The 19,029-nt window shown below is 40.1% G+C and overlaps 1 protein-coding gene across 1 annotated transcript in view; it reads left to right on the top strand.

Moving 5' to 3' along the window:
• The first annotated feature begins 10,888 nt into the window (after positions 1-10,888).
• Positions 10,889-19,029, top strand: part of met (MET proto-oncogene, receptor tyrosine kinase) — a 119,103-nt gene continuing 110,962 nt past the window's right edge. Inside the window, exons 1-2 of the mRNA XM_074677943.1 lie at positions 10,889-11,276; positions 12,555-13,755. Coding sequence (XP_074534044.1) covers positions 12,556-13,755 — 1,200 coding nt within the window. The 5' untranslated portion in view covers positions 10,889-11,276; position 12,555. The remainder of the gene's footprint in view (positions 11,277-12,554; positions 13,756-19,029) is intronic.

Genomic DNA, 19,029 nt, shown 5'->3' with positions numbered 1-19,029 from the left:
TGAGCGCGGCTGTTGTTTTGGATCACATGGACAGCGAAGGACGGACAGATGGACGGATATAACCTGAGACTGACAGCCGTCTCACCGGCCGCCAGCAGAAACCATTTCCTGTCAGGTATGAGCTCCCTGTGCTTTGATTTCCTCTTTCATTATGAGTCTTTATCTATCAGACAGGTGATATGGAGACGGCCGCTCTGATCCGGATCACACCGAGTCCCTGTGACCCTCCCAGCAGGGTGTCCTGCTGAGTGACGGGCTGAGGGGGGAAAGGTTCAGTCTGTGCAGGAAGCAGTTTGGCTACCAGAGGCAGGACGTGAAGAAATTACTTTGTTTAAAAGAAACACGGCACAAAGTCTTTTGTTCCTGGAGAAAATAACATTTTGTGACACGTCTCAGCCGGGCTGTGAACTTCAAACGACAAGCGATAAGTGAAAAAGTCACTCCCTGAACAAAGCAGCATTGTTCATTTGATTAAAGGCTGCGCTGAAGACTGGGTTTGTTTCTTCAGTTCAGGATTATCCTTGGAGTAAAAGTTGTTTCTTTAATCAGGGATTTTTCATTCTTTGTGTCATAAAGCTACATTAAATAAAGGCTGACTGTCAGGGTCCAGATTTGTTTTTTAATTTACTCTTTAAATCAGGAGCACTGAGTTTTTGGAGGTTTTATCCAATCGCTATGGCTTTTTAACTTTAATGATTCTGAGAAACAAACAAATACTGTTTTTTCTCAACGATGGATGGATGGATTTATAGAATGGATGAATGTTTGGATGGAGGAATGGATGTATAAACAGATGGATAGATTAATGAATAAAGGAATTTATAAATGATAGATGGATGGATGAATGAAGGGGATTTCAAAATGATGGATAGATGGATGGATTAAAAAATAAAAAATTGAAATGGATGGATGCATGGATAATTATATGGATTTATAAAAATATGGATGATTGGATGAATGGATAAAACAGTGGATGGATGGATTTATAGATCGATGGAATAAATGGATGGGTAGATAGAATAATCAAGGGATGGATGCATGGATGGATAGATGGATGGATGGATGGATGAATGGATGGATGGATGAACAGATTGGTTGGATGGATGGATGGATGGATGGATGGATGGATGGATGAACAGATTGGTTGGATGGATGGATGGATGGATGGATGGATGGATGGATGAATGGATGGATGGATGGATGGATCAAAGGATAGATGAATAAATGGATGGATGGATGGATGGATGGATGAATGGATGGATGGATGGATGGATGGATGGATGGATGGATGGATGGATGGATGGATGGATGGATGGATGGATATTGGATTAATCAATGGACAGATGGATGGATGGATGGATAGATGGATGTTGGATTAATCAAAGAATGGATGGATGGATGGATGGATGGATGGATGGATGGATGGATGGATGGATGGATGGATGGATGGATGAATGGATGGATTAATAAATGGATGAACTGATCATTTTATGGATGGATGGTTGGATGGATTGATGGATGGATGGATATTGGATTAATCAATGGATGGATGGATGGATGTTGGATGGATGCAGGATGGATGGATGGATGGATGGATGGATGAATGGATGGATGGATGGATGGATGGATGGATGGATGGATGGATGGATGGATGGATGGATGGATGGATGGATGGATGGATTAATCAATGGACAGATGGATGGATGGATGGATAGATGGATGTTGGATTAATCAAAGAATGGATGGATGGATGGATGGATGGATGGATTGATGGATGGATGGATGGATGGATGGATGAATGGATGGATTAATAAATGGATGAACTGATCATTTTATGGATGGATGGTTGGATGGATTGATGGATGGATGGATATTGGATTAATCAATGGATGGATGGATGGATGTTGGATGGATGCAGGATGGATGGATGGATGGATGGATGGATATTGGATTAATCAATCTTTCTTCACAGAAAACAATCAGGTTAGAAATGTTCCACTTCAGTTTATTTTATTATTTCTGATTTCTGAAACTACTTTGATAGATGGAAAAAAATCCTGCACCAGATAGCAGCACCTGCAGCTGAATAACTTGTATCACTGTTGTCACACTTACTAGGTTTTCCTTCTGTCTAAATTCTTGCTAGTGTTGTACGTCTCTTTGGACAATAGCGTCTGCTAAATTAAACTGTAGAACTGTAGAAATGTAGAGCTTTCTTAAAAATCCTTTTCTTTTTTATCTGTCAGTTGACGCTGATGTTCAACAACTCTCTGTTGCTTACACAGGCAGGTAAACAAACAAACAAACAAACAGATCTAAAGCCACAGAAACAGCAAGCAAGCCTTTGTGTTTAGACTTTAGAAAACAAAGTGGAGGTGTCAACATAAAAACAACGCTGAGGATTAAGTCAAACTAAGGAAAAAACATTAATCCTTGTTTCTGCATTAACGGGATGAATTTTAAGAACAAAGTGGGAGGAAGCATCAAAGGTAAAATGTCGACACTTCTTGCTCCTGTCAGGAAGTTTTAACAAGGTGCTTCTGTTTCTTTATCATGCTGTCACCTCTGCTGCAGGATCAGGATCAGGAAAGGTTTAACATCAAACATGGACTCAAAAAAACTGTTTAACACTGAACTCCCCCTGAATCAGCAGAAACATCTCTGGACCTCTCGTTTCCACCTCTGCTTTAACGACCTCTCCTCATCTTTTAAAGCTCCTCCTGATGAAGATGACCTCCCGAGCTGAGCGATGAAGACTGCTCTCTCTTTATCACCGCTCCATCCTGAGCTGACAGAAGCTGAGAGGTTAATAAAGAGTCCATCCAGCGTATGAAGCAGCAGACGGAGGGCTCTGATAGGTCAGGAGCATCAATCAGAGTTTACTGTCCCGCTCAGCAGTTAACCAGGGTTTGCATCGACCCCCAGGTGATAAATAAGCTCAGCTGAACCAGGTTTAGAGCACAGAGACAGAGTGCTCCTCTCTGATCATCCTTCCTCTTTACTTTCTGTCTGGAGAGGGAGAAACACTACTACCTTTAATGAACCAGCAGATGGCGCCAGAAGAGGTCAGATGCAGGGGTGGTGGGAGAGTAGGAGGTCCAGTTTGAATGACCACAGGAGCAAAAACACTAACATGGAGACATTATATGAGCAAATAATTAAGGATATGCTAGATGACTTTGTTTAGATTTCTCATGAAGCACACTTTTCTAACTTTGTGTGCGCTATTTTAATCCCTTCATCCTCTTGTTTGTGTGTAGTTGTTGTGCTGCAGGTGATGAGACTTCAGGATTCAGATCATTCCTGCAGCGAGCGTCATACTTCACTATTTCCACATTCGGCACGCCAACGCTCCAAGGTTCACCACCAAACCAGCCCTGCTCTTCCTTTTCTTCCTCTCCTACTGCCCGTCAGACACACAGAGGGTCTCCAGCCAAAACAGACACACAGACACACCCCTACTGTGAAAGACACACCCCTTGGCAACAGCATCAGAAATGCCCTGAGGTACGGCAAAACACAGCTCCTCTGACAAACACAGACTACAAAGGAGAGTGTCGGGAAACCTCGGGGTCATCGGTTCAATGAGCAAGAACAGTGAAGTTCAGACCAAAAGGCTTTTCTTTTTATTTATTAAGCAGAACAAACTTTATTTAGTGTTTGAGTTAAAGACCTCATCATAAGAGGTGATGAAGGGACACACAGCTGTGCTTTTATGTTTTAATGTACAAGTGTAAATTCAAGTGCAGCTAAGAGAACTAGTACAACAAAGAAGATGAAAAAGTTACTCTTGAACCTGAATTGTATGCACAAATATCACACTTTAAAGCTACTGTAAGGAGTTTTGTCTGCACTGTAAAAAAAAAAAAAAAAATTAATCAAATTAATTAAATAATTAAATTAATAAATTGATAAATGAATGAAAAATAATAGCATTAATTTATACAAAAATAAATTAATAAATAAAATAGATTAATGACTTATTTTTAAAAAATTGAAATTAATAAAAAAATAAAAAATAAATAAATAAACAAAAAAATAAAATGAGTAATTTGAAAACTTAAAATAATCTTCTAAAAAAGGAATTAATCAAAAAATAATTTTAAAATTAAAATACATAAAATTAAAATGAATAAAATAATTAATTTAAAAACTTAAAATAATCTTCTAAAAACAGCTAATCAAAAAATAAATAAATAAAAAACAATTGAAAAATTAAAATAGGATTTAAAAATTGAAATTCATGTAAAAAATATTATTAATTTTCAAAAATGAAAATTAATTTTAGAAATTAAAAATTGATTCTTAAAAATGTATATTAATTTAAAAAAATAAAATTAGTTGGAAAAAAAAAACAAATTTTAAAAAATGTTTTTTGCACTGGCAGCAAAGTTTCTAGATGGATAATGTTAAATTACAAAAACCATAACATAGAACTAAGAGAAATTACTAAAAAAAATACAGGACTAGATTTTGTAGTCAAAATTTAATTAAAAAAAAAAAGGTATTTCAAAGTTGATAAATATCCGTTGTACTGTTAAAAAAAAAAAAAAAAACATGAATTCAGTCAAAACACATTCAAATTTGTGTCTTTTCAGGTAAATGTCTTAAATGATAAATTTTTATGATTTTACTATATTAATTACTTAATTTAGAAGACAGTAAAAATGGTCTGGAGTAATTTCCTTATAAAATACTTTTTTCTCCATGTACAATAACAAATTTACAGTGTACAAAAAAAACTTTTTACTAAAAGATAATTGTATGCACATTTCAGACAGAAAAATCAGATTGGAATGAATACCTGTGCCTTTAGCTGACCTCCAGAATCAAACGTCTTTCTGTCTCTTGTTGAAGGTCATTGTGAAAGCTAAGGTGACCACAGAGACAGATTTGTGTGGCGTGACAGACGAGACACGCCCAAAGGCCGAGGGGCCGGACCAGACGACACCTGGAAACGCTAATGGCAGTAACTCACCTGGCTGCTGGAGCATGTCTGCTATGTCTCGCCATCATTCCTCGACGACACGTCGTAAAGGAGGAAGAGCTGCTGTCAGAGCTGGACAAACTTTGCTCCAGTCTCCTAGCTCCATGAGCTTCATCTTTCCTCTTCTGCTTTTTTTGTTTTTGCTCTCGTCATGTCTTGTCATTTAGGTTTAATTTTGTTTCTTTTTTCACTTCCTGTTTTATTTTGTTGTAATTTTTCTTCTCTTGTTGCAGAAAATTCACTTCCTGCTGTGATGTGATTTTCAGCCTTGGTGATTGTTGTCCCTGCCCTCGCTGTTTCCCACCTGTGCCCAATTCTTTAGTAAAGTCATACCTGAAACATGGTGGTTCACACAGTTTTTTTTCATTTCTTTGTATATTTCCATTTCTGACCTGGACCTTATTGTGGTTTTCTCTTTAAGCCTGGTTCCTGATCACTAATAAAGAGCTTATTTATGTTCAACTTTTGAATCAGAGTCTGGATCCTTTAAGTGGTTTCTGGATGCATGTGTGGGACAAAATCTGATATTTTTGTCCACAGGAGGTGTTGAAACCAGCTCACCTGAGAGTTACTTACAGGAGCTTTAATGTTTAATCTCTGCAAAAAGTTTTATAGAAGAAGGATGTTATATGTTTCGAGGGTTTAAGAGATATTTCCTAAATCAGCCTTTTCTTTCTGTTCACCGCTCTGTTTATGAGTCAGCACAGATTTCATGTTGTTACTGTCATGATTGAAAATAAGGAACTTTGGGGAAAAAAATCCAAAGGATTCAAAAAAAGACAGGGGAGTGATCAACACAGGTGTGAAACAAGATGCAGGTGAAACACATGAGGAGCAATCAACAAGGAGGGAAACACAAAAGCCAAACCAAGCACAGGGAAACTCAAGACAGAGACTAAAATCAACACAGGTGACACAAAAACACAGGATGAGCACAGAATTACAAAGAAACACAAGAAGACTAAGGCCATGTCCACACGTAGCCGGGTATTTGGGAAACCGCGTAGATTTTTATAGGTTTACGCCTGTCGTCCACACAAAACTGCAGCTTTCCATCACTAAAACGATGTTTTCTGAAAACTCCGGCCAAAGTGAAGATTTGAGAAAACTCTGGTGTCATGGTTTCATGTAGATGCCAGTTAATGGAGTTAACAGAGGCTCATTCTGATTGGCTGGTACGGGTTTTACGTCAGGAAAACACTGCGCATTATGGGTTTGGTGTGCTTGGAGCTGAACTCACCGGCGGATTTACCCGCTGTGTGTGGACGAAAGCATTTTTAAAAACGAACGACGGGAGGGATACTCGTTCTTCACAAGAAAATCCAGAAATACACAATTCAAAAACCCAAACCATTACAGTTACATTAAAATAAAGAAGCTTTTTGTTTTTAAATTTGAGCCCAGATTTTTTACAACTCAACTCCACCGTCCAAAAACTAAAATCTGATCAAGTTGTCATGTCTTATCTTAGATAAATATTTCTTATCAAGGTTAGTCTGATCCACATTCAGCTGAAAAGTCCAGAAAAAATGTCTGATTTCAGGATATTAAAAGACAAAAATGACGCCTGAATTAGCTTTTTTGATTTTATTTAAAAATAAGTCTTGATACAAAAAACTGGAGGATTTTTAAAACTCTTTAAAAACAATTCAGGTGTTGGTCTGTCTAATCAGGTGACTATGGCTCCGATTAAGTCTAAAAAATCAGCTCTACTAAAAATACGACACAGACACTTTCTTAGATGTCAGTTTTTGCAGTGCAAAGCAAAAAGTTAGGATTAGGTAAGTACTGATACCAGATATCAAGCTGGTACTGGGCTTTATTTCTAGGTTTTGGGTAATCGTAAAGGCTGCCGATACTCAAGGCAAAAAGATATCACCTGAGAAAGTCCTCCTCACCAGTAGTTGGCGCTGCATTGCCACAGTTTGACAGTGTCAGATCGTGTTCATACGAATGAACCAAAGAGAGTTAACAGTTAACCTGTTTTGTTTTGCACTATTTCAATTTATTTAAAAAAAAATCAAGAGGGAAAGAGAGGGAATTTGTACTGGCATCGGTCTGTAAGGGTGTATTCAGACCTGGACTGTTTGGTCCACTTTAAACGGACCAGGGTTTGTTTCCCACGCTGGTGCGGACTTTTCATGCAGGTGTGAATAGACACAAACGAACCCTGGTGTGGACCAAACAACCGGACCGAGACCCACTTTTAGAGGTGGTCTGCAAACGAACTCTGGTGTGGTTCGTGGTTCTCCGGTGCAGGTCTGAATACAAACCAAGGTCCATCCGAACTAACTACAGGATACATGCTCCTTTTGGGCCTATAAAGCCACCGTAACCTAACCGTCTTTGGTTCATACCTGATCCTCCGTCTTCTGTTTAGCCACGCTGTTGCTGGCATGTTGTGTGTCAGGACATGCAGAGCATAGCGCCTCCTAGCTGCGATAATTGGTCTTCCTGTTCCTAAATTGTAAACGGTGTTGTTAAGCTGCTTTGAAGGAGCTGCTCTTGAAACTGAAAATGATTTTGCAGCTCTAATAAGAGCACAAACACACGTTTACCTCCATTTCTGGGTCTGTACTCTGTGTGCCGCCCTTTGTCAGTGCTGTCCAATGAGAGCACTGATCGTCACACACGTGGATGTGTTTACAGAATATAGTCCACTTGCTAAAAGTACAATCTAAATACGAACCGCACCAAACGAAAAAAATAAAGTCCGCTTTTGGTCCAGACCAAACAAGTGGACCAGAGGACTTTTCTGGTCTGAATACAGCCTAAAAAACGGTGGTACCTAGCATCTCTAGCATAAAGTAACTAAAATATGTTGCTAAACAAGGAAGCTGTGCTCCGTTCTCAGCATGTGGAACGTCTAGCAAATCCTTAAAAAGACATTTGATCAAAGTTTTCTTCCAAAACTGCCTGTAAGGAGATATTCTTTTAAGTTAAACTCAAGAAATGGTGAGCTGTGTGGATGAACCAAGAGTTCAGGAAGTGAAGGTTGATAAAGAGTGAAACAAATCAGCCAAAGAGGTGAGAAACAAACTGCCTCTGAAGTTTCTTGAAATAAGAATTTCTAAGTCAGAATCAGCGCTTAGATTACAGTTCCTGCAGCTCATGGTTAGACACACCTCTCTCCAGAGGACTCACTGTGAGATTAGATAAAGATCCCTGATGCGCAGTGACAGTTTTAGGGCTCCTCCGTGTGCTGTCAGACGGTGAAAGTGGTGTCCTCTGGGAAATCAGCGCGTTGAGAGAAGAAAGGAAACAAATCTGAGTTTAACACGTCGAGTCTGAGATGGTGCTTTGAGATCTGTCAGGGAAAAGTGGTTTTAGGAAGATGTCACAGATTCATCTGCCCACTTGAACACACTCCTGTATGTTTGAGTGTGTGTGTGTGTCATTAAAGCCTCACATGTCAGGACGTCTGTCAGAAAGTGAGCACAAACAACCACTGAGCTGCTCTCTACCTATTAATCCTCCATCCACACTCTGTTATCAGGGTTTCCACTCTTCATTCCTGCTGCCCTCCATTCAGGATGTGGGACAAAGGCATTTTTTTTCTGTGCTGGCCACTGTGAATCATGGCTGAGACACACACACACACACACACACACTCAGGGCTGGTTTAGCCTTTATATCTTTGCCCATTATTCACGGCTGAGTGCGCCGTTTTAACATGACAAGCAGCCGTCTGACTCAGAGCAGCAGGAGGAGAGTCAGGTGGACGCTGGAGGAGAAAGAAAGTCTTTGCTACTTGTAGCTTGTGTGAACTCCTCCTTTGAAATGTTCAGTCTGGGCCAAGAGAGTTGATCTGAGGCCAAACCAAGTAGTTTTATGATCAGTGCAAAGACAAAAGAAACCAATGTGTTCAGCTGGGTTTGTAAAAGAAACTTACACAGAAAGTTGACATCATTAAAAACATGAAGACTCGAGCCTCAGGGTCACTAATACTTCTGTGGCGCGTAACAAAAACAAAGACTGCATTATTGACTGGCAGCCAGGTCTGCCAAACAAAAACCTTTAAATTAAAGTCAAATATTCTAATTCAAATAAAAAGCATATACATTACATTAACAGAAATTTTGATATAGAGTTCTCCATTATTTAACAGATTTTTCCTAAATTACTACAATCGAAGACCTTTAATCTAGTAACAATGCGAAGAGTTTTGCAGAGACAACTGTTATTTTTTGTTTTGAAACCGTGAGTGAGGAGGACCCTGCTGTACATTAAGCTCTTGTGTCTGGGAACAGGCTGTCTGTGCAACACTGCATGGACCAGGTGTGGAAACTTTATTACACTGCAAAAAGTGTTGGTAAAATTAACCAACATGGTATTGCCCTTCAACACTTCAGGTTCATTAACACAAAACCATAGACTGTATAAAACCGACGTCACCCGTCTATTTCTGAAACGGAAAATGAAGCACATTGGCTATAGCGGCCATATTGGTAGTGGCAAGGGCTTCACCTACAGCCATAGGGCACCAGCCGTCACATGACCCTCAGCTGTGCCTCTGATTGGGGGAGCTTGCGATCTTAATTTCCTCTGAACATCCGCATTAGAAAACAATTCACCCCCCTACAGTGGGAGCCTGTAGTAAAATTAACAACATTTTTTGAACCAGGCTGTAAATAGGTTAATTTCTGCTTTAAAAATTGCTTTTTTCCCCCCAAGTCTTTCTGGAGCCAGCCTCAAGCAAAAACTCCAGAAACAGCAGATTTTAGCACTTCCACATTGTCTCATATTCTCAGACCAGAGGTTGGCCCTTGCACAAACACACTGTGAAAATCATTGGATACATGGTCCACGCTGTGGAGCACAGACAGCCAGTCAAGTCTGTGCTGTAGAGCACAGACATGCAGTGCCCCCTGTACAGCAGGGAATCATATCCACAGCGTTTCCTCTTCACTCATGGTTTCAAGCACTGTCATAACAAAAGTGACTTTACTGTGAAATAACTAGGAATGCACCAATATATAAAAACAATCCAATACCAATATCTAATACTGATATTGCTGTTTTGTCCAATAATCGATATTTACAGATATATCAGTATTGGAAAAAAAAGAAAGAAAGAAAGAAAGAAAACAATCTTGACACAGATGATGTGTCATGGTAGTTCAGAGAGAAAGAGCGGTGCAATCGTGAGAAAAGAAGACCATAGAGACGATCAAAGGATGTAGCACCCGAGATGAACGCCATCAAAAAAAAGTATGTTTGGTCTGTTTTTTGGCTCAAAAACAGGAAGAGAGACATAAAAGAAGAGAGTCCACTCTTCTTAGTTAGTTTTGGTGTTTACATGGTCAAAGAAAACAAGATAATTTGGATTTTGACAGATTGTTCAAGATGCTCCGAGAATGCTCTGAGAAGCTAATAGCTAAATATCGACCAATACCGATATTAGGACTGATATATCGTGTATCCCTTCAAATAACGGGAAAATAGGAAATTTCGGACACAAACTGAAGGAAGACAAAGTGACCAGTGATGCATAAGCGAGGGAACAGAGAGATTTATCAGCAAACTCCAGTGTAAAAAAAAAAAAAAAAATGTGATTATAAGAATGGACATAAACCCTTGTAAAACTAGCGACGAACTTATTTATAGATAATTGTTGCCATTTTACATCAAATTGTCTGTGATTTAAGAGAGCAGAAAAGACAAATCTAGATTTTTCCTTAAAATAAAAAAGAGAAATATATATTTTATAATTGGCATAATGCTTAAAAAAAGCATCCATATTTTATGGATCATTTCTGTAATTTAAAAAAAAAACTGTGAAACTACTTTAAAAATGTAGGGTTATTAACCATAAGATTAAGATTTTTTACAGTGTACAACACCTTGTTTGCTCACTTTTTCCTTCCCTACTGTCTCTGACTCACCTGGATCCCACAGCCGCAGCAGCACCTGGACGCGTCACAGAGTTTTGGAGAGAGAAAGGGGCGGAGCTTCTACGCGCCACGAGAGGAGCTGGGATGTGAGAGCGGCGGCAGCGTGTGTCTGCTGGATGCACACAGTCAGTCAGTCAGTCAGTCAGTCAGAGAGCTGTTTGCTCACCAGAGATCAACGAACCACAGGGAGACTTCTGTGACAGAGGCAAAGTCTGGGAAAGGATTTTACTTTTTCTTTCTTGAAGTTTGTTTCTGCGGAGAAGTGAAGAGGAGAAGTGAAAATCTCCGGCGCTCAGTTTTGGACTTAATGAGAAAGTCAAGAAGTCCCGCTCCTGGAGAGATCCGCGGAGTATGATCTGAATCAAGGAGCTTTTGACTCTGCTGCTCTCTAACAGGTGAGTTTCTGATCCTACCCTCCACTTTTCTCCTCTCTCAGACTCACTTTTCTGCGTAAAAGCGCAGAGAAACAACCCGGGGCTGAAGCTTTCACCCTCTCCTCCTCCTCCTCTCTCCATGAATCCCTCAGCCTGTTCTCAAATCTTTCACGTCTTTCCTCAGCTTTTCACACTCTTTCACCTCCTTCCCGTGTGCGCTTTCTGACACGGCTCCCTGTGAGTCACTTTCCTCTTGAAATGAAAACATTTTCACAGTTTGCCGCCGCCTTTTGTCCGGGTTGAAAACAGTGACGAGGCTGAAAGTTTCATGTATTGTGTTGGGTGCAGGTGCGCAATAATGCGCCCACTGTTACTCATAAATGTGGAGCAAAACAAGCACAACTGTGCCCCCAATGCAAAACGTGTTTGTGCTACTTTTCCCTGTAGTTGTGGTTTAGACTCTTTCTTTTTGGCTTTTCTGCCCCATACGCCCCAAATATTCGTCTCCAAGCACCTGTTTCTGTCAGTCTGAAGATAATCTTCCTGAAAATAAAAAAGGAAGCTATTCCTTCCTTTTTCAAAACTTCCTTTTACACAGTCTCAGTTTCTCTAACTGCTCTCCTCAGCCTTGTTTTGGTTTGCATCTGCTTGCCTGTTAAAACCACATCCAGATAGGCAGCATGTAAATCCTCCTTTTGCAAATTCTCTGCTGTTCCTCCCTCAATCCATCCCTCCCTCCTCTAAAAGCATCTCCCAGTGGATTACCATTTAGAGGCCGGGGTTATTTATCATTTTGCAGGATGGTTCCCCCGTGCCGTCTCCCTTCAGCCTCTTTTGTTTTAATTAAGTTTATCTCCGCTCCCTGGAGGCGCTCTCTGTCTAAACTTAGGCCCCGTGGTTGTGCCGCTCTGCAGAGCGTGGCTGCTCTCTGGGTGATTCACTGCTCTGCCTCTCGCTGTGGTCACCCGGGAGTGCTGCAGAAGTGCTCGACCGGGTCCCGCTGCACCAGCCTGAGCAGGGTCAGAGGAGGAGGAAGATGAAGCTGTGATGATTAAGACGCTGGTATCAGAGCTGTCTTTTCAGCTCCGTGAGGGTGCTTTCACTGCTTGTGGTGGAGTGAGTAAACCCAGTTTTCCTTACCCTGACACAGATCCACTTATGAGTCTAAAACGGGGTTTTGACGTCACTCTGCGGCCCCCTTTTCATCGCAGCTTTCCAGCAGAATCGAGGCCACCTATTCAGAGATTTCTGACACATGTTTTGGGGGCTTTGTCTTCATCTCTCGTCTCTCTGTCGCAGGATGAATCTCCCCTGGCTTCACGTCCTCTCCCTGCTGTGGGCGGTGTGCCCGGGTACGCAGGGCCAGTGCGATAAATCACCTGAAACCAGCACACTCAACCTCTCCGTCAGCTACGACCTCCCGACGTTCACTTCAGACTTCCCGATACAGAACATGGTGACGCTGGACGGGATCATCTACGTGGGAGCCGTGAACAGGATCTACGCCCTGGCTCCAAACCTCACCAAGCTGTCCGAGTATCACACGGGGCCGCTGCTCGCCAACGAGACCTGTGGACGGAAGGTGGCGCACACAGACGGAGGAAGAATAGACAATCACAACATTGCGCTGGTGGTGGAAAACATCTACGATAAGGGCTTGTACAGCTGTGGCTCGGCTGATAACGGCGTTTGCCGACGTCACGTCCTGGATGACGATACCAGCCCGAAAACCGTGGATGAAGAAGTCTACTGCTTCGCTAGCAAGGTGGAGCAAGGAAGGGGTGAACCCAGTGACCCAGATGTTGTTGTGAGTCCTTCGGGGTCCCAGGTTCTCAACGTGGAGAGCAACGTCATCACGTTTTTTGTGGGGAACTCTGAAATCCCAGGTGTGACAGGAAACGTATCCAGGAATGCAGCTCATCCTCACACCATCTCGCAGCGGAAGATGAAGACGAGCCAGAACGGCTTCACCTTCTTCTCCAGCCGCTCCTACATGGACCTGTACCCGCCGCTGAGGGGGAACTACTACCTGCGCTACGTGTACTCCTTCCACAGCGGACCGTTCACCTACTTCCTCACCGTGCAGAGGGTCAGCAAAGACTCCCAGGCCTACCACACCCGCATCGTCAGGATGTGCTCCTCGGACCTCGCCATCCGCCGTTACGTGGAGATGCCTCTGGAGTGCATCAGCACCGATAAGCGGCGCAAGCGCTCTGTGGGTGAAGTGAAGGTTTTCAACATCCTTCAGGCCGCCTACATCACCAAAGTGGGCAGGGACGCGGAGCTGCAGAGCATGCTGAACGTGAAGGAGGACGACGACGTGCTGTTCACCGCCTTCGCCAAAGGAAAGGTGAACTCATCAGAGCCCACGCCAAACTCTGCCGTGTGCATCTGGTCGATTAACCACATCAACGCCATGTTCAAGATGTACATGCAGGCCTGCAACACGGTGGACCTGTACCACTTCACAGGATCAGACAAGAAGTCCTGCTACAACCTGGTAAGAGCTGGGGGTGGGGTGGGGTGGGGTGGGGTGGGGTTGGGTTGGGTGGGGTGGGGGGACCATATGAGGCGGCTTTTGTTGAACTGGACTGCTTTGCATTTGTGTTTTCTGGAGAGATGCAAATGTTTGTCTTTTCTCAACTGTCAAAACTGCACTTTGAGATTTCAGACAAAACTTTGTTGAGAGGTGATGGAAAGTGGATTTTTTTCTTTCCTTTGTCTGATCCAAGGCTCAAATATTGAGTTTAATCAGCCTGAAGTGTCTGCATCAGATCAGTTAGAGCAAGGGTCTGCAACCTTTTACTTTCATAGGAGTCGTTTTATCTCACCTGGATTAAAGTCAAACTACAACCACAAAATTTACTTACCTTCACCATAAAGTCAGAGTGTAAAAAAAAACAAAAACACTGTACATAGTAAAAATCTAGCAAAGAATTATCTAAAAGGATTTTTTTGTTTATAAAATTTTACATGTGATGTTTCAGGTTTTTTGATATATATATAAAAAAAAAATGAAAATTTGTGAAGTCATAAATTCATAGTTTTTCAATATTTAAAATATTTTAATAAGTGAAGAAAATTAAGTTTCAAAATCCGCATTTAAAAAAAAAAACTGACATAAAAAAATGTGTTTGAATTTTAAAAATTTGGAAATGTCAATGATTTGACAAAATTTAAAAAAAAATTGCAAAAAGTGTTTAAAAAATATTGTTTCATTTTCAAAAAATGGATAAATAATTAAAAATGTTAAGAGTCACATTTTTTTGGAAAATAGTAAAAAAATATGCAGAAATAAAAAAAGTTGCAATATTTTTCTTGATTTAAAAATATAAAAAATTTACAGTTATCTCAAAAACTTAAATATAGAAAACTAAAAACATTTTTAATCAGTAATTCATAGTTTTGCAAATTTATGAAATTTAAATAAGTTGCATTTAAAAAAAATTGAGTGTTAAAAATGTTCAATTTTTTTTTGAAAAAATGACTTAAATTTTTTTTGCATAATTCTTCAATTTTTTATTCAAAAAATTTTACCAATTTTAAAAAAATACAAAAAAGTGTTTTTAAAATATATTTTTTAGAAATGTAAAAAAAATGAAATTTTTTAAAATTCATTTTTTTTAAATGGAATTTAGCCAATTTTTTTTTAAAAGTGCAGAAATAAAAAAAAAACTTGCAATTTTTTTCTTAATTTGAGAAAAATAAAATTTGCAAAAAAATCTTAAAAAATATAAACTTTTTTCAAGAGGTTATATCTATTGTTTATTAAAATGTCAAAATGCATGATGTTTTTTTTACTGTTGATGTCTTTAATCATCAATACCCTGAGTCAGAAAAATGAATATTCTTTATTTCAATAACATTTTTTTAAGCTCCAAGGAGCTCTTGCAAAAGAGTCAAAGAGGACGTGTGTTGCATACCCTTGAGTTAGAACATGAGGCCAAATCTATTTTATAGACTGGATCAAGTGAAGTGTAAATAACCGACAGATTTCTCATTGAGGAGCTCAGTATTAACTGTACAGCCTGCAGATTCCTGGACACATTTCCCCTCTCTGTCTTCAGTCTGTCTTCAGGATCTGGCAATGAATCCTTCTTTCTGCAGACTGAGCTAATCCAGGCTAAGTTTTGAAAGTTGAATAAGTTTTGCTCGACAACTTTAAGTTTGTGACTTTTTATCCAGACTGATGTAAAGAAAAAAAGCATGGTCCTGTTGTTTTACGACGTCTCAGAGACACATAAAATGAGCTTTTATCAGTCATCTGCTGTGTTCGCTCCGCTCGGTGTCTGTCTATCAGAGTTACAGGTCTTGGCTGTTGCCTCTCAGCAGGCAGGTGGGTTTGTTGGCTGAAAACAGAGTCTCAGTTCCTGGGTGGTCTCAGGTCTACTGTCTCTGGGTCCTTGTCTCGTTGTGTTGAAGTGTCCTTAAGCGTGATGCTGAAGCGTGGCTTAAACACTGAGCTTTATGGGTAAAAACAGAGTGGAGGCATCTGAAAGTGAAGAGACTCAAACTGTCATGATTATCCATGTGTTTGGACTTATTTATCCGAAAACGATGATTGTGCACGTTTGATTGGACGTGAACTGATCAGTTAAGGTCAAAGTGAAGCCTCTCATTCTTCAGATGACTCTGAGGATCTGCTCTGCTGGTTTCATCCAGTTGGCAGATGATAAACTGGCTTCAGGGCAAATTTTTCAGACAAAAGCAATCTCCGCAGACAGTGTTTGATTTTATCTTTGAGGCTCAGGTTGTTCTTACAGGAGGCTGATAACACCACAACAAAGATCACTCAGATGTACACATCAATCTTATCAAGTGTTTTTGTTTTATTTTCAGTTAAAAATGACTTTTAGACTTCATATGAGCCACATTCACCTGATCAGTCCGGAAAAATGTCTTGTTTCAAGTTATTTAAAGAAGAAAATGAGGTCTGAATGGTTGTAACTAGAGCCTGACCGATTAATTGGTCAGGCTGATTAATCGGGCCGATTATGCCTGTCACTGATTAATCAACATCGGCCAAAATGTAGCCGATTATTAAAAATTTTGCTCCGCGGAGATTCTGTCACTCCTGCTCCTGTGTGTCTGTGGGTTGGGCTGCACACTGCCCGAGTGCCCGCCCCCTCCGTCCACTGTTATCTAATGTAAGACTATAATACCGCGTTTTAATGTTGTGTAAGTTGCTCATTGCGTGTTTACAGTTTGACTTTTTTTTCTACTTACTTTGTTTAAAGTTTGACTTCTTTCTTTATTATTGTGTTTACAGTTTGTTCTTATTTATCATTGGTTTACACCACAGTTCTTATGTTGACAGTTTTAGTTCCTTGTTTAAATTTAATAGTGTTCTGTCTCTGTCTTGAATCATATGGGTATTATAATGATTTGTGTTCATATACAATATATATCCTGTGTATATCAATGAATTTATTATACATATCGGTCAATTTATCGGTCGACTTATCGGTCGATTTATCGGTCGATATATCGGCTGATATATCGGTCGATATCGGTCGATATCGGTCGATATCGGTCGATATATCGGGCGATAAATCGGTCGATATATCGGGCGATATATCGGGCGATATTGGTTGATATCAGTTGATATATCGGATATCGGTCTATATCGGTTGATATTGGTCGATATATCGGATATCGGTCGATATATCGGATATCGGTCGATATTGGTTGATATCAGTTGATATATCGGATATCGGTCTATATCGGTTGATATTGGTCGATATATCGGATATCAGTCGATATATCGGATATCGGTCGATATTGGCCGATATAAGTTGATGTATCGGATATCGGCCGATATATCGGATATTGGTCGATATTGGTTGATATCAGTTGATATATCGGATATTGGTCTATATCGGTTGATATTGGTCGATTAACGGATATCAGTCGATATATCGGATATCGGTCGATATTGGCCAATATAAGTTGATGTATCCGATATCGGCCGATATATTGGATATCTGCTTTTTTTGCCCCCAGTATCGGTATCAGCATCGGCCCCAAACATCCCATATCGGTCGGGCTCTAGTTGTAACAGTTAAAAAAATCTGCCAATGAAGCAAAATCAATTATTTTAAGATGTCTGAAAGAAGACTTGATTCATTTCTCGAACAGTTTTGTCTACCCATGATGCTTCAAAGTCTTCTAGTTTGTCCCCAGGTCTTGAGAAATGGGATTTTGCAAAATATCCGAAAAAAGAGACACCACTTCTTTTATTTGGATCATGATGCATCAGATCTGCATCTTATTCTGGTTAAAATGGGCTAATTTTCTTCCATTAGAGACATTTTTACAACTTGAATCAACTTTTCATCATCTTTGAATCTACCAAAGCCTTAAAATGAAAGAAAATGACCTCTTTATGTAAATGAATCTCTTAACATCATAGCTTAAGTTTCCGTTTATCCTCCGTGAACCGAAGTAACCTTCCACCTCTTTCTGCTGCACAGCAGTCGTTACCTTTCCTGCACAAACCCCGCCTCAATCCATCAACATCGACTCCATCGATGAGCTGGATCTCCTGATCAATACAGACATGGAGTTAACTGCACAGCTTCCTCTTAAAGGGCCTGTCAATAAGAGTAACAGAGCTGGCCTCTCTCTGACTTCATCTCCACTTGTTCCCAGCATCCTTCACAGCAGGATCCCAGCAGACGGGCGCTGATCACCTCCTCTGCAGGATAGCTTTCAAGGTGAACGGGCTGAGAAATGTACGAGGAAGACTTGTCAAAACATTGTGCCTGTGTTTTACCGTGGAAGCTAAATTTAGTTTAATGAGCTGCTTTAACTCTGCTGCATGAGCTCCCAGCTTTTCTGAGCGGCTGTTTGGCTGCAGAGCATCACTGAGGGGCTTTAGGTTCACAACAACACACATGGTTCTTACACACTTCATAGATTATATCGTTTGTATAGATTATATTTATGAAAATACAGCTGCTGGATCACAGTCAATACTTTAAACTCCCTGATGAACCTCAAGAAGGGATGCACGATATATCAGTATCAATTAGAGCTGAAACGATTCCTCGAATGATTCGAGGTACTCGATTACAAAAAATACTCAAGTAAGTTTCTCCGCCTCGAGGAATCGTTTAATTTCTCAAAAGATCAAAGAGTGGTATTTCAAATAGAGCTGAGGCCATATTAAGAGAGTTTTCAGACCCCTCAAGCTACCTCTTATACAAAATAGCAACTAGCAACAAATCTAGCTTCTTTTCTGGAGTTTGGAGACTAATGGTGGTCCGCAACATTTGATGAGATGTACAAGGCACAAAAAATGTGTCAAAGTGTGTTTACAAATTTTGGAGCTACCAAAGCAAGTGCTATCATTGACATGTTGTATCAGAAAATTCTATTTCTTCAAGAGAAAAAAATTCATTTGAAAAATAACTGCTCTTTAACTAAACAAAAACGTATTTTATCCGATTACTGGATTCATCGATGGGATTTTCAGTAGAATACTCGAATACTAAAATATTCGACAGCTGCAGCCCTAGTATCAATATCAGTATCGGATGATATTTACTCATCTTGAACAATCTTTCAAGACCCAAATAATCTTGTTTTCTATGACTATGTAAACACCAAAACTACCTAAGAAGAGTGGACTTTCTTCTTTTACGTCTCTCTTCCTGTTTTTGATCCAAAAAACAGAAAAAGTGTACTTTTTTTGATCCCGTTCATCCTAAGCGCTCCATCGTTTGATCCCCTCTAGGATCGTCATTTCTCATGATTGCGCTGCTTTTTCTCT

The sequence above is a fragment of the Halichoeres trimaculatus genome, unplaced genomic scaffold (genome assembly GCF_033239565.1).
Source record: "Halichoeres trimaculatus isolate MK-OKI-2021-1 unplaced genomic scaffold, fHalTri1.1 fHalTri1_scaffold_10, whole genome shotgun sequence".
NCBI lineage: Eukaryota > Metazoa > Chordata > Actinopteri > Labriformes > Labridae > Halichoeres > Halichoeres trimaculatus.
The sequence above is the reverse complement of the archived record's forward strand: the minus strand, read 5'-3'. Positions and strand labels throughout refer to the sequence as shown.